The sequence below is a fragment of the Eublepharis macularius genome, chromosome 18 (genome assembly GCF_028583425.1).
Source record: "Eublepharis macularius isolate TG4126 chromosome 18, MPM_Emac_v1.0, whole genome shotgun sequence".
NCBI classification, from domain to species: Eukaryota; Metazoa; Chordata; class Lepidosauria; order Squamata; family Eublepharidae; genus Eublepharis; species Eublepharis macularius.
Window position 1 is genome coordinate 191,995 of NC_072807.1, and position 25,868 is coordinate 217,862.

The 25,868-nt window shown below is 43.5% G+C and overlaps 1 protein-coding gene across 1 annotated transcript in view; it reads right to left on the minus strand.

Annotated features, from left to right (window-relative positions):
- LOC129345827 (transient receptor potential cation channel subfamily V member 6-like) overlaps positions 1-25,868 on the minus strand; it is a 186,260-nt gene that overhangs the window by 40,789 nt on the left and 119,603 nt on the right. Inside the window, exons 8-13 of the mRNA XM_055003072.1 lie at positions 15,345-15,557; positions 12,662-12,748; positions 10,835-10,911; positions 10,559-10,724; positions 9,953-10,019; positions 1,076-1,344 (exon numbers count right to left, since the gene is read on the minus strand). Coding sequence (XP_054859047.1) covers positions 1,076-1,344; positions 9,953-10,019; positions 10,559-10,724; positions 10,835-10,911; positions 12,662-12,748; positions 15,345-15,557 — 879 coding nt within the window. The remainder of the gene's footprint in view (positions 1-1,075; positions 1,345-9,952; positions 10,020-10,558; positions 10,725-10,834; positions 10,912-12,661; positions 12,749-15,344; positions 15,558-25,868) is intronic.

The following is a 25,868-nucleotide window of genomic DNA, read 5'->3' on the forward strand; positions in this document are numbered from 1 at the left end:
AGTATTTCCTATTCTGCTACACTCCTGGCAGGGCACAACAACGTGGCATTGCACTGGCCGCATGAGTGCTCCTATACTTAGCATGGGGTGACTTTGACCCCAAACAGGTTGAGTCTCAAAGAATTGGCTTTGCTCAAAGTGTAGGAGCACTCCCACAGCCAACATGATGACTTCACTTCCAGAAGTGACACCATCACACAGAGGCTGGAAGAAAAGAGCACTGGTACCACCTCCCTCCCTCACCAGTTGCTGTGGAGACTTGGCAACCACAGTAGAGCCTCAGGTTTCCTCCTTGGCTGTTAACTTTTGGATCTCAAGCCACATCCTCTTCCTGTTTCCCTTTTTCCTACTTGGAGGTCCCCACCCAGATATTCTCCCCTTGCATGTTAAGTAGTCATCCTATTCCCTCTCAGAGCCTCATGAGTAGCCAGAGCTCCTTGGGAGAAGCGTACAGAGCCCCTACTGTGTTGCTTGGGCCAGTGGTGGACATCAGCCCCTCGACTTCATGGTCTTATGCTTCCCCTCACCTGATTGCAGGACCCAGCAAATAATAGTCTAAAGTTTTGCAGAAGTCCAATGACAATTTATAACAGTATTTATTCTAGCATGAACTTTTGTGAGTCAGACCTCACTTCTTCAGATGCTAGGAAGAAGAAATCACATTTCACATTTGCATGGGGGAAATTACAGAAGAGGAGAGGGGGAAGGAAAAAGTTGGGGACAGAGAGAGGTTTAGTATGAATTCTATCATAAATCTTTCAGGCACGGTTCTCTGTGTAAAGGACCAGAAATGTTACTCAGCTCTAGTCTCTCTCCCATGCGGTGCCTATAAACAAAAAAGTATAAAATAAACAACAACTAATTGAGGATGCAGTAGCTTGAAGAAGGAGGAAAACAAAACCGACATTTGTAAGTTATAGTAAGACACAACATGTTAAGAAGACCCAATTAAAGCAAGACCTGTTGAGCTATTAGAAATTATAGTGAGATAGGAAAGCTAGGTCTATATTTAAACCAGGATGAGTGGCAGTGTTTAGTTGCATGCTTACTTGGGACTAAGACCAACTGGACTCACCTGAGCTCTCCAAAGCTCATCCCGTTCATGGGCCACACGCCAATGCGTATCACCCATCATGGCAATCAGCAGGTTAAGCATCAGGAGGGTGGCAATGACAGCAAAGGCGGAGTAGGTGATCCCATACATGAAGGGCAGGTCCACTTCATAGTTGGCTGGTCCATCTATGATGGTGAGGAAGAGCTCAAAAGTGCTGAAGAGTGCCATGGGGTAGTTGTAGAAGTGGCCCAGCTCATCAGGATCTTCCGTTTGGAAGATGATATAAAAAGCTGGCAAAGGGTGGAAAAGACAGAGAAAACCATTTCTTACATGAATAATGACCTCTGTAGTAGTAGTAGTAGTAGTAGTAGTAGTAGTAGTAGTAATAACAACATTTGATTTATATTCCACCCTTCAGGACAACTTAATGCCCACTCAGAGTGCTTTACAAAGCATGCTATTATCCCCACAACAATCACCCTGTGAGGTGGGTGGGGCTGAGAGAGCTCCAGAGAACTGTGACTAGCCCAAGGTCACCCAGCTGGCTTCAAGTGGAGGAGCAGGGAATCAAACCTGGCTCTCTAGATTAGAGTTCCGCACTCTTAACCACTACACCAAACTGGCTCTCAGTACAACACTGATGCTAGGTAAAAGGGCATTCAGCCCACCTGCATGTGACAAAAGTAACCATTTTGGGTATTATGGTAAGGCCTCACTGTTGCATGGCCTCACTCCTATCTTAAAACAAATTGTCTTCTATATCTGGCATTCCCTTCCAAAACATGTATATGGTGGCATCTCCCTCCCTCCCTCCCTTCTTATCTGTCCTCAAAGGAACCCACCCTCTGAACCCAGTTCAGGGTGACACTATGCATAATCCCTGACTTCAGTGGAACAGAGTCAGGGATTGAAAAAGCTTGTCTTGTTAAGAATTCTGAAGGCTCCCCCACTGATATCCCACACAGAGTGAAGGTAATCTTTACCTTCAGTTGCATTTGGGGAAAAACAGTGTTGAAAAATCAAACAAACAATCTCGTGTTGTAGCAAATGTTGGGAACCATCATTCTATGGTTTTAATGCCACTTTTCCTTCTGTCACCTTTTGTTCTTGAAATTCAGATTTTTAAGTGTCCCAAAACAGGGACCTAGACTTCTATTGGGTGTGTGTGTGCGTGTGCGTTCTTGCTAATGTTACTTGGTAAAGGGCAGGACGGCAGGAGGCCTCCAATCCCTACCCTTAAGCAAGGGCATTCCTTTATTAAATGAAACGCACCTTCGCCTTTCCTTTTGGCTCGAGTTTGAAGCCGTCCTTTAATCTAAGGCGCCTTCCTCCAACTTGTGGTTGTTCTGTTGGAGGAAAAGCCACTCAAGTTGGACCATGGCACCTTAGACTGGAGAGACTTCTGGGAGGGTGATTGAATCCACCCTGTTGTATTTAATATACTACAGCAAAAACAAAAACAAAAACAGGACCCTCCTGGACTGGAGGAAATTACAGTAAATCACAATGTATTAAATCATAAAAATATATTTAAAGTGACTAGTGCAGTATGTGAATAAATAAGTTACACACCATCTCACAGAGTCTTCCTAAAACTACACAAACGACAATCCTGCTCATAGATGCCTATCAAAGAATCTGCCACTAATTCCAACAGTAGTAACCCTCATTCAGTATCAAAAACAGCTCCATTACAAATTTCAGTTCATACTCATGCATATGCACATATGGTCATACTTCCACAAAACAGTTCAATAGTCGAAAGATTTTGTCTCTCTTTCTGTTGTAGGTTTCCGCAGGATCTGCAACAGACATTTTTGAATCTGGAACAGATATTTTTGCAATTACAGGAACACCCCCCCCCCCCGATATAGTGAGAAAGATGATTGGGAAGGCCAGAATGACACCCAGGGTCAGCTTACTGCAAGACAAACCTAAAGAAAATAACAACAGAACACCATTGCTGGTCACCTACCACCCACAACTCAAACCAGTCTAATCTACAACCTATGCTGGATTACGACACTTTCCTCACACCGGCACTGGGGAGGCTGACCTTCTCTTGCTTCCAGACAGCCTGCTAACCTGAAACAACTACTCACCCACAATGATAAACTACTTAACGCTAACAAGGACTCTGGTACCAAGGCCTGTAACAAACCAAGATGCCAACCTTGCTCTCATATTAATCCAAGGAACATCAGTGGCCACAACAACATCAGCCGTAGCGTCTCGGGTTCATATTCATGCTCATCCTCCAATGTGATTGACACCATCATATGTCCGCAATGCTCCCCCACTCTCTACAATGGACAGACTGGCTGTCCCTTTGATAAAGAATGAATGGAGATAGTTCTGACATTAGGAATATTTTAACCTCCCAGGACATTCAGTTGCTGACCTAAAAGTAGCAGTTCTCCTGCAGAGGAATTTCAAAGGGAGATTAGAAAGATAGACCACTGAATTGCAACTGATAACGAAGTTCAAGACTGTGCATCCACCGGGACTGAATCAAGACCTAGACTTCCTGTCTCATTACCAATGCTAATTTCTCCACACGCACTACCTCTTGGCATACCCCACCCTATTCAATCATGCCTGCCTTTGTAATTCACTGGCTATTATCATTTAGTTTCTGTTATCGCTCCACTCTCCAAGGTATCAGGATGGATGGACTCACATTCTAGCTGTATCTGAAGAAGTGAGCTGTGGCTCCCGAAAGCTCATACCCTACCACTAATTTTGTTAGTCTTATAGGTGCTACTGGACTCTTGCTCTTTTCCACAGCTACAGACAGACTAACATGGCTACCCATCTTGGTTTTCAGAGGTTTATTGAATGTGGAGGTTCCCTTTAGTCACCATGGCTAGTAATCACTGATAGACTACACTTCTCAGGCCTCCTGCTATGGCAGGAGGCTCCCACCAGCAAGCCCCTTTGCTTGGAGCAGCAGGAGGAGAATAATATAATTAAAAATAGTGATCTATCTCACAATTCCTAGAGCTACCCTTTGTACATCACTGACATTGCTGATGCTGCACCCTCCCCATGTCCCCACCCCCAGCCTTCCCACTGGTTGCAAGGTTTGGCCTGGCAACCCTACAGTGAGGCCTCTTGTCCATGAATCTGTCTGATCCCCTTTTAAAGTGGTCTGTGCCTGTGGCATCACTATATCCATTAGAAGTGAATTCTACATTTTAACCACTCATTGTGTAAAGAAATATTTCCTTTCTCTGCCTGAATCTACCATCCACCAACTGCATTGGATGCCCTCAAGTTTTCGTATCTAAATATGGAGAGAAGACTTAGGTGTGGAGAATTCTATTTTTAAAAAAGTTCAGGCAATGTAAAAAAAAAAGCAGTAGGTATGGAACCATTTTATACAGAATTGTAAGCATTCGGCCCAGCCTCTGCCATCTCTAATAACCATTTTATATGACTACCTGTGATATAAAATCACAAGACCCCTGGATTTAAAATGGCAGTTTGGATTGCAGCCAGGGGGATTCCAGCTAACAGTTGGTGAGTCCTGACTGGGAGACCCAGGCATGAATGGAATGCCACATGAGACTACTGGTGATTAGACATGGGCACAAACAGGGAAAAAACCCCGAACAGGCTGTTCAGTGTTCGTTCCCGACGACGAACACGAACAGCCAACCGGAACCGAATGTGTTTGGTGTTCAGTGTTCGTCGGCCCCAGAGTGTCTCCCTTAGCACTTAGAGAGCCCATATTCACAGGGAATGTGCAGCAGGCTCTTCTCCAGCCATCACCCAAGTTTGGTCAAGATTGCAGTATGGATCTCAGAGTTATACATTCCCAAATTCAACACCCCCAGGAAACTCCCATTCAATAAAAATGGAGCCACACTCTCCAGTCCAGTTCACTTTGGCCATGTGCGGTGGATCTGAAAGTGGGCCACCTCCCCTCTCAGGGGTGGGGGGTCTGGCTACTGGCCAGCAGCACCCCCCATGTGCCTGCCTGCCTGGCCTTCGGGTCGGAGGCGGACCGATTACCTGCTCACACAGAAAGGTGGTTGATGACTGCAGCCGTTGGGCCTGGTGGGCTTGGGGAGATGGAGGTGGGCTGCCTCCCCTCAGGGGGCAGGGGGCTCTGGCCACTGGCCAGCGGCACCCCCATGTGCCTGCCCACCAGGTCTCTGGGTCGGAGGCAGCCCAATTATCTGCTTGCACAGCAAGGTAGTTGATGACTGCGGTTGCCGGGCCTGGCAGGCTCGGGGAGGCAATGGCGTGCCACCTCCCCTCAGGGGGCGAGGGGTCTGGCCGCTGGCTGGCAGCACCCCCCATGTGCCCACCCGCCAGGCCTCCGAGTCGGAGGTGGACCAATTATCCACTTATGCAGCAAGGTGGTTGATGACTGCGGCTGCCGGGTGGGTAGGTAGAGGGAGACCAAGGGCTTCTGTCCGCAGCGATGAGCCGCACCTGGAAGATCCTGCAAGGGGGATGGGAAGACCCCGAATCAGTGGCTCCTGGCATGAACCACCTCCCTGCCATCACGGAAAGGAGGGGATGGGGCAGTGCAAGTGGTGGGGAAGGGACTTGTGGCAGTATCAAAGAGGAAGAGGAGGACAGAGGGAACATGAAGTGGTCAGGGTGGGAGAGGGGGATCAAGGGGTTCCAGGCACAGCGATGACCCACATCTGGAAGATCCTGCGAAGGGGACAGGAAGACCCCAAATCAGCAGCTCCTGGTATCAACCACCTCCCTGCTGTCATGGAAAGGAGGGGATGGGGCAGTGCAAGTGATTGGGAAGGGACTCGTGGCAGTACCTGAGAGGGAGGGGTATGGACTGGGAACTGGAAAGCTCCCAAGCGAGAGGTAGGTGGGAGGGGTCAGAGGGGTCCCAGTGAGGGAGAGGAAGAAATAGGGCAGTGGCAGCAGCTGCCATTGCCCACCTTTCTGCCTTTGAGGAAAGGACGGGAGTTGTGGGACACATTCCCACCCAGCTCAAAGGGGTCCAGTCAGTCCCATTGACAGGGGAGCCACCATGTAGTGCAAATGTGCTGTATCCCTATACAGTACATTCAGCTGTGCAATGGCAGCCGAGCTGTCCCTCATGACCAAGGAGGGAGCAGTAACAGGACAGTCCCCCGTGAAGCGGCGGCTGACATGACCCACCGTCCTGCCTTCGCAGAAAGAAGGGGATGGGCAGGACAGGACAGGTCGTTCATAAGGGTCGGAGTGGTTCCACAGAGGGAGAGGTAGAAAGAGGGACCAGCAGCCCCGAGAAATGAGGGGGGGGGCAGAGCAGTTCCACATCGCTCTGAAACACCTCACCTGTGCAGGCAGTATGGGCACTACTCATAACAATTTGGGTGGCACCGCCAGACACCAACCACCTTCCTGCCTTCGCAGAAAGGAGGGGATGGACGGGACAGGAGACATTGCTTGGACGGGTCAGAGTGGTTCCAGAGAGGGAGAGAAAGAAACGGGGCAGCAGCAGCAGCTGACATCGGCCACCTTCCTGCCTTTGCGGGAAGGACATAAGGGACCCATTCCCCCCTGCTCAGAGGGCTTTTGCAATGGATAGGGCCACTGTGCGGCTCAACTACATGTGCAACAGCTCCTGCTGTTGTGCAAGTGCCCAAAGGAGGCTGCTGCCAGCATCACCCACTTTCCTGCCTTTGCACAAAGGAGGTGTCATGATGATCTGGCTGTGCCAGGAAGGCCTAGGAAGGCCTCAGAAGCCTGTTAGCAGTGGGAGTGGTCATGGGTAAACCTGACCCAAATGTGCCAGCCCTCATTCGAGATACCTGCCAGACTTGACGGGCAAGGGTGAGTGGCAACGGCATGGAGAATCAAAGGGCAAGATGCTTTAGTAGCCTGTGGAAGCCCACACACTCCACAATGGATATGGGCAAGACATGTAGGGCAATTGTCTCTGCCAAGATGCGAAGGCCCACCTCCTGAGCCCTCAACCTCACCGTTCTAAGCGGCACTGTCCCACACCGCGAGGGGACAACCTCCATGAGTGCAGCCTGCCTGAGCACTCTGCTCCCACCAGCGTCAACCTCAGGGCAAGGATTCTTGCTTGGGGTAGATTCCAGTGACCCTCCCACTGATCCCTGCTCAGAAGAGCTGGTCGCCCCCTTTCTCCTCCCAACGGTTGTTTCACTGGGCGAGGACAGAGACCACAGGCTCGGGTGGTGCGCCTTCAGGTGCCGAGTCAGGGTTGACAATGACAGGTGGTTTGGGTTTTTGCCCCTGCGCACCAGGACATCACAGGCACTGCACCACACCACACGGCAGTCATTAGGAAGGGCCCGAAAGTGCCTCCATATGGAGGCGTTGAAACGTGGACCACTAATTGTCCCAGGGGAAGGATGACGAATGATTACAGGCTGTGCTGCGGAGCTGGCCACAGATGACGGAGTGAGGGGTGGACTGCAGGGGGGACACCACTGAGAGTTTGGGATGGGGACGGGAGGGATGTTTCATCAAACCCAAACTATTCCTCCAGGGATTCGTCCCCCCCTCCTCAAAATGTGGAGAGAGATCCTCTCCCCACAGCGGAAAGACCTATTTGGCGTCCTCCACAGCCCCCACAGGTTAATCTGGGGGAGCAGGAGTACTCTCTGCTGCCCCCGAGCCACACCAAGTACTGCTTTCCATAAGTAAACCAGGAGGACTGCATTTGCACTTCACCCCATGACCACCCGTGGCGGCCACCACAACAGGAAGACTCACTGTGCCACCAAACTAGAATTAAGGCGGTCAGAAAAGGAGAGAACACGTGAGCCCTCAGCTGAAGTGCCCACTGAGCTTGGCCCCAGGGCCTGGCAGCAGCCCTGGAACCAGAGGCGGAGGCTAGAGCCCTAGCCCAGCATACCCACAAGCCTGACCACCAGATAGTAATAATAATCAGTGCAAACCCTCAGCCGAGGTGCCCACACAGCTTGGCCTCAGAGCCTGGCAGCAGCCCTGGAACCAGTGGGCTGGGGCTAGAGCCCTAGCCCAGCACACCCACAAGCCTGACTAGATCATGCACTGATACTGATAATAATAATAATAGTCAGGGTGAGCCCTCAGCCGAGGTGCCCACTGAGCTTGGCCCCAGGGCCTGGCAGCAGCCCTGGAACCAAAGGGGATAGCTCCCTATCTCACCCACCACACACAGAAAAAAGCCCAGCTCCAATACACTCTCCCTGTCTCTCTCCCAAAAGGCTGTAACAGCTCTCTCCCACTCCACTGTTTGCTCAAAGTGAAACCAGAACTGGGAGTGCAGTGCCCTTTTATAAGCAGAGGTCTCATGGAGAAATGCAGGAGGTCTGTGGTTGGCAGTCAGAACTGCCTAATAGGGTTTGCAGGGATGAGACTGGAGTTCCCATGGCCACAGAATACCCCCTCCCCCCTCCCTCCCCCCCGGTGTCTGCTCCCACGTTACCAATTGTTACCAATTTGTAGCTCCACGCTTGGAAGGAAAACCTGCCCATCAAGCTAAGTTGGGCTTTGATTGGGGTGTCTGGGGAGACACAGGGAGTACAGACAGAGTTCAGGCACTCCGCCCCCCTCCATTGCCGAGGCAATTGATTGAAGGCGCCTGAGTGTCTGGCTTCCCGAACGGCGGCCGAGCACAGCAAACGAGGCTTGCACTGACCACCTGTTTGGCTGGAATGGCGCATCACGAACAGCCCATTCGCAAGCAGCTGAGCGGCCTGTTCGTTGTTTTTTTCCACTTGTAATGCTGTTCGTGCCCATGTCTAGTGGTGATTAGTTTTGCAATCTCCCCAACCCCTAAAGGAATCCAGCGCAACAAAGGTCTCACAGAGTCACCCCCACTTAATACATTCCTTTCCCTCCTTCTGTGATGAGATCTCCTGTCCATGATTGAGGAGAAAATCAACTAGCATTCATAAATATTTATAATTCATTCCTGAGGAGGTACATTCTCCAACTAAATTCATCAACTTTGCTCTGGTGGACTTCATTAACACACTGCCCCTTTGTGCAGTGCCAGGACAAATTTTGTATTCTCTTTCACACACCCTGGCAGCTACCAAGGTAATCAAACCTATCAAGGTAATCAAACCTTTTGTTACTCCCAGGAACTGACTGTTGGAGTCTTTGTTCCAGCAGCTAGGTAGATTACCCCACCTCAGGGCATGTTTTACGCTATAAGAGTGGTAGTGCCCTGGCCCCATTCAAATTGTACACACTTATTGGATCCAAAGTGCTGCTCCTCTGAGGTTGCTCCAAGCCTCTTGCTCTCCTGGTGTTTGAAACTCTCCCTCTGTGGACTTCCCTGTTCTACGGATAGGTAATTATCACCTTGCAATCCCTCAAATCTATTCCACCTTCACCACTGCTTTTCCTAGTCCTCTTGTGTGTTTGCATGCAATCTTGTGTGTGTGTATGCATTTGTCCCTTGAATAAAAATTCCCCTTCAACCAACTGCTGTCCAACTGGGAATGAGGCGCAGATAGGGCTGGCAAGAATCTGAATCTAGTTCTTCGGGACCATGGAGCTGTCCAGTGTCACTAGTTGTTTTTCTTGGGCTTAGAAGCTTGGCTCATATGACTCAATTCAGCATTGTTCAGTTGCATGACATATTAAATACGAACAGATGTCAGCCGTTTGGTGTGGTGGTTAAGAGCGCGGGACTCTAATCTGGAGAACCAGGTTTGATTCCCCACTCCTCCGCTTGAAGCCAGACGGGTGACCTTGGGTCAGTCACACCTCTTCCAGAGCTCCTTCAGCCCCACCCACCTCACAGGGTGATTGTTGTTGTGGGGATAATAATGACATACTTTGTAAACTGCTCTGAGTGGGCATTAAATTGTCCCGAAGGGCAGAATATAAATCGAATGTTATTATTGTTGTTGTTATTGTTGCAAACAAACTAATTTAGATTAGAAAGGCCTAGCATGTATCACTTACCAGATGCAAAGCCAAGGATCACTACCGCCATTAGCCAGCAGAAGCGCATGAGGTCCCCAAAGATCATCTGCATACATAAAGAAACAAAAGATGTCTTCTTGGGTCCCCTGAATCTGCTGGCAATCAACAGCACAGTGCAGACTGAGAGGTTCAAAAGGTATTTAATGGGCAATAGGCCTGCACGTATCCATAGAAGGAGCAGCATTAAGTTTAGGGCTGTTATGACTGTAGGTGGATTTCTGGTCCCAATACAACAGCCATATCTCCATTGCTGTGGATAACTTTCCCGAACTGACAGTAGGCTTGCAATTATTGTTGGTTGTGTGGATGTTTAAGGATGCAACTAGATGTACAAGCGATTGATGGTAAAACCACTTGTGCTTGATATGCATATGCTAGTCAGATCTGCATTGAGTAAGCTAATTGCAGATAATAATATAACTGTCTGGATTTTTAGGGGCAGTGCTGCACATCAGTGTGGCTATAATAGAGCAGGTTTCACATCTTCTGAATTTGAACTTCCTGGAGGAGTGATCTGAGAAGACTGATGATAGTAAGACCACTCTAATGGAGTCTCACTTGTTTCAGAGACTGATTTTCACTTACTTTTTGGATCATGATGGTGAAAGGACCCAGCATCTGAAACCCTCGTGCAAAGTACATGACATTGCACCAGCCAAGCACCAGAGCAAAGGACAGCGGGACCACTTCTCCAGTGGTACTGGTGAGACGCATCACCATAGTCACCAGGATCATACACGCATACGTGATGCTGTAAAGGAGCAACAAGGGTGACACATTGGACCTATATTCCCAGCCTTCCCAAATCACAGAACTATTTAGGTCATTCAGGTATCCACATTCACAAGGAAGGAATCTTACATGATTACATGGAAAGGTCCTCCAAGAATCGTTTGTCCGAAGTACTTGGTGGCTCCAACTCTGACAATATCTGGAATCTGAGAGAGATCCATTGATCATTCCATTGCAACCTTCCCTTGATCTGACACCTGAGCTGTTCCTAGATGGCCCTTTTCGTGGAAAAGTTCTACATCATACATTTCTACAGCTACATTATTGTAAATCCTCCCACTGATTAGAGGCCCTCAGATTCTTGGAGGAAACATTTTTATTCTCTCTAATGAGGCTAAAGATTAATGTTTCTAGAGTGCAAACACTATAAGGCAATACTGGACAGGATTATGAAAAGAATTTCTGTCAGTGATCTCTCTAGAAAATGGGACACAGCCACTGGGGACTTAAAATCCATTTCAATTTAAATTAATACATTCAACAACCTTTAATAATATTTGGTTTACTTCAGTCTGGGCTCTTTTGAGCTGACTTAAAGCTAACCCTGCTGCCAGAGCTGTCAGGTCTCAGGCTATTCAGTGTGATAGCACCAGATCTCACTGTGGAATGAATCCACCATAACACCATCAGCCCCACCCAATGACCCTCAGGTTCTGGGATAATTGAGACCTAATTAGACTGTCCCCCAATGTACTCTTATGGACATTCACCATAAAGTTTGTGACTAAGGGCCAAGCTAGAAGTGACGAATTACACTTGAATAGCAAGTGAACAGGCTCACACCTGTATTGCTCCCTGTTCACTTGCGCTTCTCGCAATTGCGTGGAGCACAAGTGGAGCGCATGTAAACAGGGAGGAATACATGTGAGTCGGTTCACTTGCCATTCAAGTGTAATTCGTCACTTCTAGCTTGGCCCTAATGGCCTGATGACTTTGGGGCAGTCTTGAGCCCCAGCATCATTCAATAAGACTGCCTGGTAGATTAGCAAAGTGGGCCACAGACTGAGCATATCCAGAACTCAACTCATTGTATTTTTGAGGCATTCAAGAATCGGACTTTCACTCATCTTGATCTAGTTTCAGCTGGATAGCCATGTTGGTCTGCAGTAGAAGAGCAAGGTTCAAGTTCAGTTGCACCTTTGCTATTCAACTAGATTTCCAGGGCATTAGTTAAAGCTCCCTTTGTCAGATAAAAGGAATGGGAAAAGGTAGGAGTCTTTAAAATCCAGGTAAAGGGTGGGAAGATTATTGCAAAGTAGAGTGTTAGGAAGCTTGCTATAATACTTGTTGTTATTAGCTTGATAGAGGTGTGATCAGGACATGAGATTTTTCTCACACTACAGATGCTAATCATCTCATTCCTGCTCTATCAAGCTAATGGCAACATGTATTATAGTTAGCATCCAAACACTCTAATTTGCAATCCCCCCCCCCTTTGGCTGAATTATAAAGACCTTTTCCCACTCCTTGTATCTGACAAAAGGAGCTTTGACTCTTGGAAGCTCCTGCCCTGGAAATCTCATTTGTCTCTAAGGTGCAACTGGAATCGAATCTTGCTTGTCAGGTTAAGCTGGCTCCTGAAAAATCTGCCTGGCTCCCAGTTTTCACAAAAACAAGTTTTATCCTGCATCTATTATGTTTGACCCCCAAGAGCATCCCTACTGCCAGAAATGCATACACTGTAATATCTAAGGCGACATGTAACTTTGGATGATTCTTTCTAACTGTATCTTTTGTGAGTCTCAGTTTTAAAATATCAGACCATTTAAAGAGCTTATACAGAGTAGTATTTCCTAATTTGTATTTACTAATAATCTTGCTGACTTCTTTTCAGTACTTTACAATTGGTAAAATGGGCACATATCGAGCATCAGGAGCTGAAGTTGTTCTTTTTACCTCCAGTATCAAGATGACTATGGCCCCAATCACAGTGATGAGTTCACCCACCAATCTGAGGTCATCCTCTGGAGTGATATAAGATTCCTGAAAAGTAAACATGACCCCCCTGCTGTTAGAAAGACGACACGGCCAAGATGTAAGCCATATATGTAGTGGTAGTAGAAAGTGCCATCAAGTCATAGCTTACATACGGCAACCCCTGCTGGGGTTTCCAAGGCAAGAGACTAACAGAGGTGATCTACCGTTGCTGGCCTCTGCAACTTTGGTCTTTTTTTGGAGGTCTCCCATCCAGTTACTAACCAAGGCTGAGCCTGCTCAGCTTCCAAGATCTGATGAGATTGGGCCTGCCTCGGCTAGCCATGTGTGTGTACCAACCTTATTTCATTCCCTGTTCAACCCAAATGAAGGTGAAAACCTTGAAACAGTCTGTGTTCAGTATATTTCCAGCTATTCCACCATGACCTTTACAGGTTAAACTGGATGAGGGGCTAGGAGACTTGGTGATAGTGGAAGGAGATTTTAAAGCTAAATCTGTAGAGCACTGAAACATGTAAGAAGATGGGTGCCCATTTTTCTCCTTCTGTTGCTAATAGCAGCATGGTGTATGTGTACAATTTTGATTGGTCATATCATACTGGTATGGAGGAATTAACATCATTTCCCCTTTTCTGGCTCTCTATAATCCAACCTGGAGGCATGTAGGATTGGGATTTAGCTTTATAAAATGGTGGAAGATCTGATCTAAAATCTGTAACCCAGGAGCTGAGAAATGTCGCCATTGTCAAAGGAAAGACCATTTCTCTTCCCTGTGGTGGGTTCGTTTTTGGGATCTGATCAGACAAGCTACTGAAGAAACTATACTGAAAACTGGAAGTTGCACAGTCTCCTATAATAATTAATATTATGAAGCAATATTCTTGCACATTCGGATGGATTATATTTTCATGCATGGAACCTGTTCTGATAATGTTTTTATGTTTCAAACTCTTGTAAATCATTAGAATGATCAAGATGCACATAATGGTATTATTTTGTCTTAGAGGTCTAAAATGTTTTCTGTTTGTGTTTATAAAATTGTAAAAAAAAAAAATTGGGAAGGTCCAGTCATGGAGCTCCCAGTACCTTGTCTACTGCTCTGAGTGGGCATTAAGTTGTCCTGAAGGGCGGTATATAAATCGAATGTTATTATTATTATTATTTCACTCCTAGATCGGTCAAGAATACTCTTAACAGCAGCCTTTCAAATCTGGAATTCTCTTCTTAGTGAAGAGTCCAGTAGCACCTTAAAGACTAACCAACTTTATTGTAGCATAAGCTTTCGAGAACCGCAGTTCTCTTTGTCAGATGCATGGTTTTCAAACTGTGGTTCGAGCGCTGTGGTTCTCAAAAGCTACAATAAAGTTGGTTAGTCTTAGAGGTGCTACTGGAGTCTTTACTGTTTTGTGACTACAGACTAACATGGCTAACTTCCCTGGATCTTCTTCAAGAGGCATCAAAGCTAGAACATGTGCATCTTTCCAATGTTTTTAATTGGAACTGGGTCATGAAAACTTCTACTCTGGAAAATTTTGTTGGTCTGTTAAGGTGTGATTGGATTCAGAAGTTGTTAACTGAATTGCTGTTGAGCGTTCTTCTAAGAGTCTAGCCAGATGTTACTTTTCTGAACTGGCATGGCCTTGTTTGAACAAACTCCCTGCAGGCACACAGCAAGTGCAGGAACTGCTTCTAAAAGGAGGGGGTTGCAAATGGGCTCAGAACACTGCTACACAGTTTCTTGTGCAAAAATCATGGCGTGGGGGGGGGGGTATTTCACCGATTCTATTGTTCTGCATACACAGATTCTCCATGTGAAACAGCATAATCGGTGAAATAATTCTGCCTGCAAGCAGCTTTCATGCAAGAAAACTGCATGGCAGGGGGTGGGGGGAGGCCTAGGTTATTGCTCCTCCTTTTGAATGATAAATTTCACATGAAGCAAATCACCTTTTTAAAAAATAAATGCTGTTCAAAAACTTGTTGCTCTATTTGAGTTTTTTTGTTCCTGGAAATGAAAAGTCACAGGTAGTTTCTGCCTCGATGGCTGTTGTGAGTTTTCCGGGCTGTATTGCCATGGTCTTGGCATTGTAGTTCCTGACGTTTCGCCAGCAGCTGTGGCTGGCATCTTCAGAGGTGTAGCACCAAAAGACAGAGATCTCTCAGTGTCACAGTGACACTGAAACCTTACCGGAGCACCTCTGAAGATGCCAGCCACAGCTGCTGGCGAAACGTCAGGAACTACAATGCCAAGACCACGGCAATACAGCCTGGAAAACCCACAACAGCCATCGTTCTCCGGCCGTGAAAGCCTTCGACAATACATCAGTTTCTGCCTCCTTTATATTAGGGAACACATCTCAGAATTCAGAAAATTCTTTAGAGTTGTTATGATTTTGGAGTTCCTACCTTGTGTACTAGGAGACCATGCTACTCATAATTCTTGAGGCATGTAGTAGCTATTTGATGTGATTAGGACAACATGAATATTTTCCAGCTTCAGTATGTGCCTAAATGTACCATGGGTTCCCAATTGCACACAAAATAGCAGCTGCACATGTTGAGAGGATCATGCATACAGCAATTTCCTGGCACCCAAGGTAAAGTGCCAAATAATAAAGCTGCAAAAGGGCTAAAGATAGCTTACCTGCAACAGTTTCTGAATGAATATCACATTGTCTCTTTCACTTGTTTTGTTACAGCTCCGCTTTTTCAGGGGCCGATAGACACAACACATTGTGAAGCAAATCATGTACAATACGTAGAACAAAGCTAAGATGCAGAAATAAGGCCTTCCATACTTATTCCACTTAAGGTTTACCAACTCGTTCAGAGGGGTCAGATCTAGGATTCGCCGAGCCTACAATACAGATAGAAGTCATTGGTCAAACAGTCCTATCCATGGAGACGCACCCATAAGCAAGTGACCCTGAAGGATACAAAGAGCAACACAGAGGTGCTTGGATCAGATTTAAAAGACAAAGTATGAACTCTCTCTCTCTAGTATTTTATCCCATTCATCCTCCAAGCGGCTCAAGGCAGCAGACATCATTCTCCCCTCTTTTAGGTCTTTTCTGCACAGGCCTTGTCAGTTCTGGCTCCATCATCAATTTCTCTCCAGAATTCTGCATGCAAAATACCCCAATTCAGTCTCCAAATTGCTTCCCAGTCTTTTTTTGCACTCTGAATTGAGAAAAGCTGTATCTGCCATAGAATCAATCTTCCCTGGCTTTTTAGTGGCTTTTCTCCCTGGAGACACACCTGATGGTTTTTTCCAACCAAAGTTAAAACAGAGTTTTTTTGAAGTGCAGAATACTTTTTTTGATGTTAGGCCGAGCCGTGGCCTAACATCACCCTCCTCTTTATTCTCCTGCATCCTGGTTGATTGAACAGCAACCAATCCAGTTTTTTTCCTGAATTCTTTTTTTTAAAAAAATTAAATTACAATGCTGCAATGTTGGTACCCTAAAAAAAAAGTGCAACTGGTAAGGCGGGTGGTGGTGGTGGGATACTGCAATATGGCTAACTCTGCAGAGAGCCCTGAATCCCATTTGATATTTTAAAGTTTTCCTCTGTGCTTCTTGTACTTATTAGTCCATTTTTTTGGCATTTAAAAAAATTAAAAGCAACGTTCCAACATTGTTGCCATTAAAAAACCAAATTTTTTTTTGTACGTTTCCTCAGTGATCAGCTGAGTAAATTGACCTATGCTCAGCCAATCAGTTAACAAAATTGAGCTATCCTCAGCTGATAAACTGACAAAACGAACATGTTCCCCAGAAAGTCTGCAGCATTTTTCTAGTGCAGAAATAAAAAACAGGCCTCACTTGGGTTCAACTCCCTCCAAGTATGGAATTAAATAATTGAAGCAGTACAGGACCAGAACTGATGAACAGAGGAGATCTGATCCTCGTGGGTCGAATACACAGAAAGCCCAATGTAAAGTTCACCATGCGGAAGAGGCTGTAGTGTCACATGTAACCTTTGTGGTTGGCTAGGCTGACAGTGTGGTTGGCCAAGATCACTCAGTGAATATGGCAGAGTGAGAACCTGAACCCAGGTCTCACAGATCCCAGCCTGACACTTCATCACCTACATTATGCAACTGAGTACAATTTAGATTCCAAGCAAGGTTAGATTCCAAGCAAATGTTAAACAGGCACAACAACTGCTTTATCATTTGGTAAGGTAGCCTGGGCCCAGGCCAGAATTCCACCATTCTATTTCTTGTTTCCTGCCCTATAATGCTATATATCCCAACAGACTCTGTTGTTTATAGTCACTGCTATATCAAAGAACACAATACACTACTCTGGCTCTCTCACCTGCAATAAAGAACTAACTAAAGAACTAACTCAAGAATCTTACTGACACTTGAGTAAAAACAGAAGGTGGGGTGGTTAAAATAATGGTATTAGTCATACTGGTAGTGTGTGCATTACCCAGTACTTTAACACCAGCACTTGTGATATTGCTAGAAGCTATGATACACACGCAAAAAATAATCACATGATACTGTATCCATATGTCCCACATGTGATTCTTTCTTACTTTACTGCTACAACCAGGGCTCATTTGGAGGGGGAACGCGCTGGAATGGCATTCCGGAACATCTGAAAAGAGATCACGTGGGTTTTGGCCCCACCCCCGTGATTCCTTTTCCTCCCCGCTGCCTCCCCATTACCCAGATCTTTAGCAGCAGGAAGCGGTGGAGACAGCAGCACCACCCCCACCCCACCCATCACCATCTCCTGGATTCCCTGGTAGGGAGCCAGGGTGGGGGCGGCTGCATGGGAGGGCAGCTGCACAGGGGGGGGAGGCCACGCAGCCCATCTTCCAGGCCTGCAAGCAGTAAGGGCTCTCCAGAGGAGGGTAAGCTGCTTTCAGTTCATTCTGCTTTATTTTAATTTGTGACTCGTGACAGAGAGAGAGAGAGAGAGAGAGAGAGAGAGAGAGAGAGAGAGAGAGAGAGAGAGAGAGAGAGAGAGAGAGAGAGAGAGAGTGAGTGAGTGAGTGAGTGAGTGAGTGAGTGAGTGAGTGAGTGAGTGAGTGAGTGAGTGAGTGAGTGAGTGAGTGAGTGCAAGCTAGGCTGCTGGGGCTGGTTCTCCAAAAGAGAAGCCACACTTTCCTGCCTTCTGGTTTTCCCGCGCATTTATTGTGCTGGATTCTATCCCTCAATGTTCCAGGCTGTGTTCACATTCCCTTTCTTACTAAGTCAGCGTCACACTATGCTTTGTTCACATCCCTGGGAGAAAAGTGGGATAAGGGGTGGGTCTAGATCTGCCGTTGCCAATGACGTGATGACTTAAAAAAAATTTAATGAGAGATTTCTGCTATATCGATTTTCTGCTGTATTGCAAATACGTTTGATTCATAGAAAATACTACACTGCATCACATGCTCAGGTCATGTGAGACTGAAGTAGCATTTTCTGTTGGTCAGCGATCCCCAGGAGAGCACAATGGGTCATTGAAAAAGATTGCGGACATTGGTGGGACACAGGTGTTCACATGGCCAATTACCACAGACTACTGTGTTACTGCTCAACTATATTTATAGGATAGTGATTTTTCACTATACCAATAATTTAAATTAAAAAAAAAACAACCTGGAAAGAGTCAACCTTTGCAGCCACAGTCTGCTTATCAGAAATTACCTAGGCTGTCCTTTGGCAGTAAAACATTATTCTCTGTAATAAAAATGGTGCCCCCCCTTGATGCCTCCATGGGCTTTTTACAACACCCCGAACTGCTTGGGAATTGAAATGGGACTGTACAATAGCACTAGGAAAGCACCCTTAAAAATAATAAACTAGACAGGGGTGTGGGCATGCCTTGGACAGAATTGGGACCATAAGAATTGGTTGGCAAGGAGGGATGGTATTACGGAAAGGCAAGAAACAAGGAAGTGGGGGTGGTTAAGAAGGATGGTATCTTTGTGAACCGCTTCTATTTGTTCACATCCATGGTGAGAACTGCACAAGAGAAGCATTGGAAAGCATGACAAACTCATCTGAGGCGCAGTGCAACAGATGCGAAAGAATGGCAGGATTGAGGTGAGAGTATGTGAACAGCCCTCTGAGAAGCACATAAATGGCAGGAAAATAGCGGCAAACTCGAGCCATGTAGATTTGGCCCTGCTTTCAGTTCATTCTGCTCTTTATTTTCATTCATGACTCGTGAGTGAGTGAGTGGGTGAGAGAGTGAGTGAGTGATTGCAAGCCGGGCTGCTGGGGCTGGCTCTCCAAAGGAGGGTAAGCTGCTTTCAGTTCAATCTACTTTATTTTCATTTGTGACTCATGAGTGAGAGAGAGAGTGAGTGAGTGAGTGCAAGCTGGGCTGCTGGGGCTGGCTCTCAAAAGGAGAGTAAGCTGCTTTCAGTTCATTCTGCTTTATTTTCAGGAAATATCTGGAGATATTTGGGGAAAGGAGCCTGAGGGGTGGGTGTTGCCTTCTGACACACTTCTGGTGATGTCAGGGGGTTTGGCATACGTAAATCAGTTATACCAACGATACTGTTCCGGTGATGTCAAGAGCTGTGGCATACGCTAATGAGATATGCTAATGAGTTCCTGCAGTTCTTTTTCTACAAAATGACCCCTGGAAGAAGCCCAGCTAAATGGATGGCGTTTTGTAATGTCAGCCATGCTTCAGATGTAACCCACCAGCAATTACATAGAAAGCTAGCTCTCAGTAAAAGAAATCTCAGCATGATATAGGTGTAAACAGAATGAACTAGTTCAAATTTGACCTCAGTTTTGAATTCACTGAGTGGTTCAGAACACGACATCTCTCAAATCCTCATCTACAATAAGGGAATAATAATTCTGGCCTTCTTGGGGGGACAGCTTCTGGCTTTGGTCGAAGGAGGCAGCAACTCTCAGAGCTCTGCTCTAGAGGGGACTGAATCTGCTCCTCCCAGAGAGGTGGGGGGGGGGTTCCATACCCCTGAAAGACATTTGGAGAATGTCTAAGTTGGGGAGTTTCCTGTGTGGTCACTCTTGTTAGTTGCAGCTGACAGGGGCTTGACCCAGGACCATTTCCTAGTTTCAGGATGGGTGCAGATGTCCGGATGGAAGATTTATGGAGATGGCCAGAATGAATTAATAGACTTATCTTCCTAACTTTCTACTTGTCAGTGGACAGGATCAATCCTTTTACTAACTGTGAGTTGTTGCCAAAGAAAGCTAAAGTGATAAACTGCTTTTAAATTACTGCTCAAGAAAGGGTAAAGAGGGAGAGAGGAGTTTGGCATTCTGCCACTCTCCCCTACAGAGGTTTTCAAGAGGGGAAGAGCTATGAGTTAATTTTCTTATATCTTTGTTGGCTCTAAGATTTTGAAAATAGAAGGACTAAATACCAATCAATACTTTATTGCTTCAGCACAGCCATAGCAAATAACAATAAAAGTACAATATTATTAATACAAATTACTACATCATAAAATTTAAACCAAAATTAACTAAATTTTTCTAAGAGGGTCTTATCAGTGGATTGTTTTGGGGGTTTTTTTGCTCTTTCTGCCTGCTTTTCGGAGACTGGATTATTGGAATTTTTAACTAAAGAAATAGCAGATGCTATGGAACGAACTAACCGCTTTGAAATTTATTTTTTGGAGGGGGAATTATTTTTCAAGCTATCCTTCCTTATTGACTCTTCTGGATTTTTGGCGGTGGACTCATGGTGGTAAATATTGCTTATGGAATAAACCAAATTAAGTCTGCCTTTCTCTGCCCTGCTGAATGGATTTACTTTTCAGAAGAAGATAGAACATTAAGGGGACCTTTAAAAGTGAGATCCTTTTGCTGCTCTTTTTTCCCATATACTATAAAAGTGGGTATATAATGTTGGACTGGAATTGTACCTTTTTCTTTCTTACATTTGGGAGGATGTGGTTGGAGTTAAAATTTAAAGAGAGGAAGGAAATATAGAATCTGCATTACCCAGAAGTTGAGTCATCAAGTCTAAGATAATTGATAACAGAAATTGATAACAGAAAAATGTGAGAAAGAAAACAAAGACAACCTTGTAGAAAAATAAAAGGAACTGTTCAGAAGTGATCCAATACTGCCATCTTGTAGATAATTAGTAACACTGCAAACAAATATAATAGCTGTGTGATTTTGGTGACGTGAAACTGTTTGGATGAGACATAAATATATGACATATATGTGTATAAGATAAAAGAAATAGTGATTGTTGTTTCTGAAGGTAGATATATTGACAGTATGATATAAAAATTGAAAATTGGTTGGATAAGAAATAAGAAAATAAAGGAAAGAAAGAAAGGTCTAAAACAAGAACAGAAGATCAAATCTGGGGGAGGGGAAAATGAGTAGGGGAAGAGGTAAAAATACAGGTCTTTCTTTATCTGCTCCTACCTCCCCAGCACAACCTAAATCTACCATGCTCATAATGCAGCAAACAGAAACAGAGGCACAAAAGGCCCTAAGAGATATGTTTAAGGTAGAGATGGACAAAATTAATCTTAATTAAATCAAATGGTAAAACAATGACAAACCTAAATACAGAAATGTCAGAAATTAAGGGGGAAATGAATGAATTTCAGATGCAAATAGAAGAAAATAAACGTACATCTCAAGATATGATGGGACAAATCCAATCAATAGATAAAAAATGTGTGGAAGCACATCAGAAAACAGAGAAGGTAGCCTCTAAACAAGATGTTGCCTGGACTGCCCTAATGAGACTGGAGATGGAAAAAGCAGCGCATATTATACGATGCCAAAATGTAACGGAGCAGCAAAATGAAGATTTAAGGACAGAATTTACAGAGGCCCTGGCAGAATTTTTGGAAGAGGAACCAGAGGAGATGGCCAAAGAAATTGACCTCATATATAGAGTTAATTCTGCATATGGAAAAAGAAAAAAATTTCCAAGAAAGGTCCATATTAAATTTGTACGGCATTCAACCAGAGAACAAATATGAAATATGGTGCAGGATAAGCAGTTAAAAATTTGGGGCAATGAGATTAGGGTGCTAAGGGAAGTCCCGTGGAAAGTGAGAGAGAAACACAGAGAATATGAACCCCTGACAACCCAACTAAAGGAAGAAGTAATCTTTTTCCGATGGTTAATACCTGAAGGAGTGTTTTTTCAGTATGAAGGACAAAGATTTAAGATTGATTCGATACATAAAATGGAGAATTTTAAGGAAAGACATGGGAAAAGAGAAGGAAGGAAAGATGGAAAGGAAAGAAGAACTGAGGAAGAAAAGGTTGGAAAAGAAGAAGATATTCTGCTTCAAGACCATTCAACAACATCTGAAGAAGAAGAAGGGCCTTCTAAACAAAAGAGTCGGAACCAGAGTCCAAAACCAGTGAGAGACACAAGAAAAAAAAGGGAAGATATTAAAAAAGGAAAAAAATAATGGAACAGAAACCAATAACAATCTTTTCAACCAATATTAATGGATTAAACTCACCAGGGAAAAGAAAAAACTTTCAAACAACTAAAAATAGTAAATGCAGATATTACTACGTTTGCAAGAAACCCATATTAAAAAGAATGACCAACATTACCTACAATGTAAAAAACGTGTGTGTGTGGGGGGGGTTTCACCGCAGATTTGATGAAGAAAAGAGGTATAGTGGTATATATTAAAAAAGAATTGAAACCAGCTTTGATATACTCAGTGAAAGATGGTAGAATATTGCTCGTTGAAATTTCCTCGGGAGAAAAAAAGACTATGTTGACAATGATTTATGCACCAAATGATCACCAGGAAAACTTCTATGAGAACCTGTCTGAAATTTTGGCAATTTGATTATAAGGAGTTATGTTTAATTGGAGACTTTAATGCTGTACTAGATCAGGACCTAGATAGAAAGACAATAAAGAAATCCAAAAACGTGAAAGGACTTCTCTCAAGATCCTTCCTTAGACTGGCCGAAGAATATAAACTGATTGATGTGTGGAGAACCAGAAACCCAACAGGAAGAGATTATACATTTTATTCTGATCGTCATAAATCCTGGTCTAGAATTGATATATGTTGGCTATCTACAGGCTTGCTACAAGAAGTTAAAGATATAGACATACTTCCAAGGACCTATGCCGAACATAATCCTTTGTTATTGAAAATAGCAGAAACAACAAGGAAATTCAGATGGAAATTGAATACACAGCTCCTAAAGAATAAAATTTTTTTGAATGATTCCAAAGAAGAAATGAGAAACTATTTTAGACAAAATATAAATACAGAAGTACATATGAACATTGTCTGGGATGCAAGCAAGGCATACTTTAGAGGATTGGCTATAAGATATGTGGCAAGAAGGAAAAGAGAGAAGCAACAAAGATACAAGGAAATAATGAAAAGTTTGGAAAGATCAAGATTTTTAAAAAGACCCCTCAAATGCAAGCTTAAGACAAAATATAAAAGCCTTACAGAATCAAATCAATTTACTATTGATGGAAGAAATAGCACAGAATATTAGGTTTGCTAAACAAAACTACTTTGAACATGCAAATAAATCAGGATGATGGCTAGCATATAAGCTTAGAAAAGAAAAAGAAAAAAATCATTGTTTATATGATGAGACAAAGAAAGAAAAAACGAGGAAAGAGAAAATACACAAGATAGTTGAGAACTTTTATAAACAGGCATATAAGGAAGAGGAGATTCCATTGGAAAAACAAAAAAGATATCTCAAGAGCCAGGAACTACCTAAAATATCAGAAGAAAAAAGGAAAAATTTGAATGATCCCTTTACTGTGATGGAAATAGCAGAAGCAATACAGAAACAGAATAACAGAAAAACTCCGGGTCTGGATGGATTATCGGCAGAATACTATAAAGCATTAGAAGAGATTGTGATTGTACCATTAAATATGATTACTATAGCAGGGGAAGAAACAACATTACCAGAATCATGGACAGAAGCAACGATTTCGTTGATACATAATAAGGAAGGAACAGAATCGAAAGAAATAAAAAATTATAGACCGATCTCTCTGCTGAATTGTGATTATAAAATATTTGCCACAATATTAGCTACAAGGATGAAAAAGTACTACTGGATAAGATACATCAAGACCAGACAGGCTTTCTTCCAAAAAGACAATTGAGAAATAATATTAGAGTTGCACTAAACTTGTTAGAATACTATGAGGTGCATCCAGAAAAACAGATGGTGATGATATTCTTAGATACTGAAAAAGTGTTTGACAACGTTAATTGGAATTTCTTTATTGAACAAATGAAAGAAATGGACTTTGGAATGAAATTCATAAAAGCAATTGAAGCTATATATAAGAAGCAGAAAGCAAAAACACTTCTGAATAATGCAGGATCAATTTCAATAGAAAAGGGAACGAGGCAAGGTTGTCCACTCTCACCGTTAATATTTATTTTAATGCAAGAAATATTGACAAGAGCTGTAAGGAAAGACCCTATAATAAAGGGAGCAACGATTAGAGGACATAAATATAAACTCCAAGCATTTGCAGACGATCTACTATTTATATTAGAAGAACTGTTAGAATCAATAGAACAACTAATAAAACAAATAGAAGACTACGGAGTGGTGGTGGGAATGAAGATTAACTATCAAAAAACAAAAATCATAACCAAAAAAATGACTATACAACAAAAAATAGAGTTGACTAGAATAACAGGATTTCAACTAGAAAAAAAGTAAAATATCTGGGGATACATTTGACAGCAAGATGCAGCTCACTAATGAAAGATAATTATGTGAAGGTATTACAGGAAGTAAAAGGAGACTTCCACGCATAATATTTTTGTATCAAACCATTCCTATATGTATTAGTAAATCATATTTTGAAGGGCTAAATAAAAACTTGAGTAAGTTCATTTGGCAAGGGAAAAAAACAAGAATCAAATTAAAAGTACTCCAAGGATTGAAAGAAAATGCAGGCTTCGCGCTACCAGATTGGGAAAAATATTATCAAGCATGCGGTCTAGTGCGGATGAGAGATTGGATTTTATTGGAAAATTCAAGACTACTAGCCCTTGAAGGTCATGACTTGCAGTTGGGATGGCATGCATTTGTATGGTATTGGAAGACAGTCTGACATAAATATTTTAAAAACCACCTGATAAGGAAATCCCTCATGACAATATGGGGAAAAATTGCACCGCAAATATATGAGAAGACCCCTCAATGGGTCTCCCCATTAGAAGCATTCACTCAACCAAATGTATGTTCGGCAAATAAAATTATTAGATATAAAGAGTTGTTATAAAGGACTACTAAAAACGAAAGAAAAACTACAAAACCAAGATATTAATTTAGACTGGTGGTCAAGAGTTCAGACTGAATCCAGATATAACAAAGACAAAAAATGGAGGGCTTTTATTTAGAACAAAAAGAATTCGAAAAACTGTTATGCGATTCAGATGAAAAGTTGATAAAGAAAATGTATATCTTCCTAATGGAAATGAAAGAAAATGAAGGGGTGGAGAAATGTAAAAGATTATGGATACAGAACTTAGGTAATAATATTGACCAAGTACAGTGGAATAGGGAAAGTAAATGTTAAAATAACTAAATCTGCTGTGTTTAAAGAGAATCTATATAAGATGTTCCATAGATGGTATTTAACACCAGATAGACTGGCTAAAATGTTTATGTCAAACAAGTGTTGGAAATATAAAGAATGTATAGGGACATTTTTCCACATGTAGTAGACCTGCAAAGAAGTGCATAGATATTGAATAATGGTACACAAGCTATTACAAAATATTTTACAGATATCAATTCCTGTGAAACCAGAAATTTTTTTATTAAACTGTATGCCGGATATGAAGAGAGAGCCAGAACTCTTGGTAATCCATATAGTAACAGCAGCTAGAATTTTACTAGCAACCCATTGGAAACAACAAAGAATCCCTCAGCAAGAAGAATTAATAACAAAAGTAATGGAGACAGCAGAAATGGATAAATTAACAAGGTTAATGAAAGGGCAAATGGAAGAAGACATCTCTGTACCATGGGATCCCTTCTACAAATGGACGACAAATAATTACAAGGTTTAAACATAAATATGATACTAAGACTAACGGTATAATGACATAATAGAACTCACAATTAAAGATGTAATAAGATGAAATATAAGAGGTAAAGAAATAGATAACAGATATCGACAAGCAAAATGATAACTGTCTCATGTCTGTATATGTATGT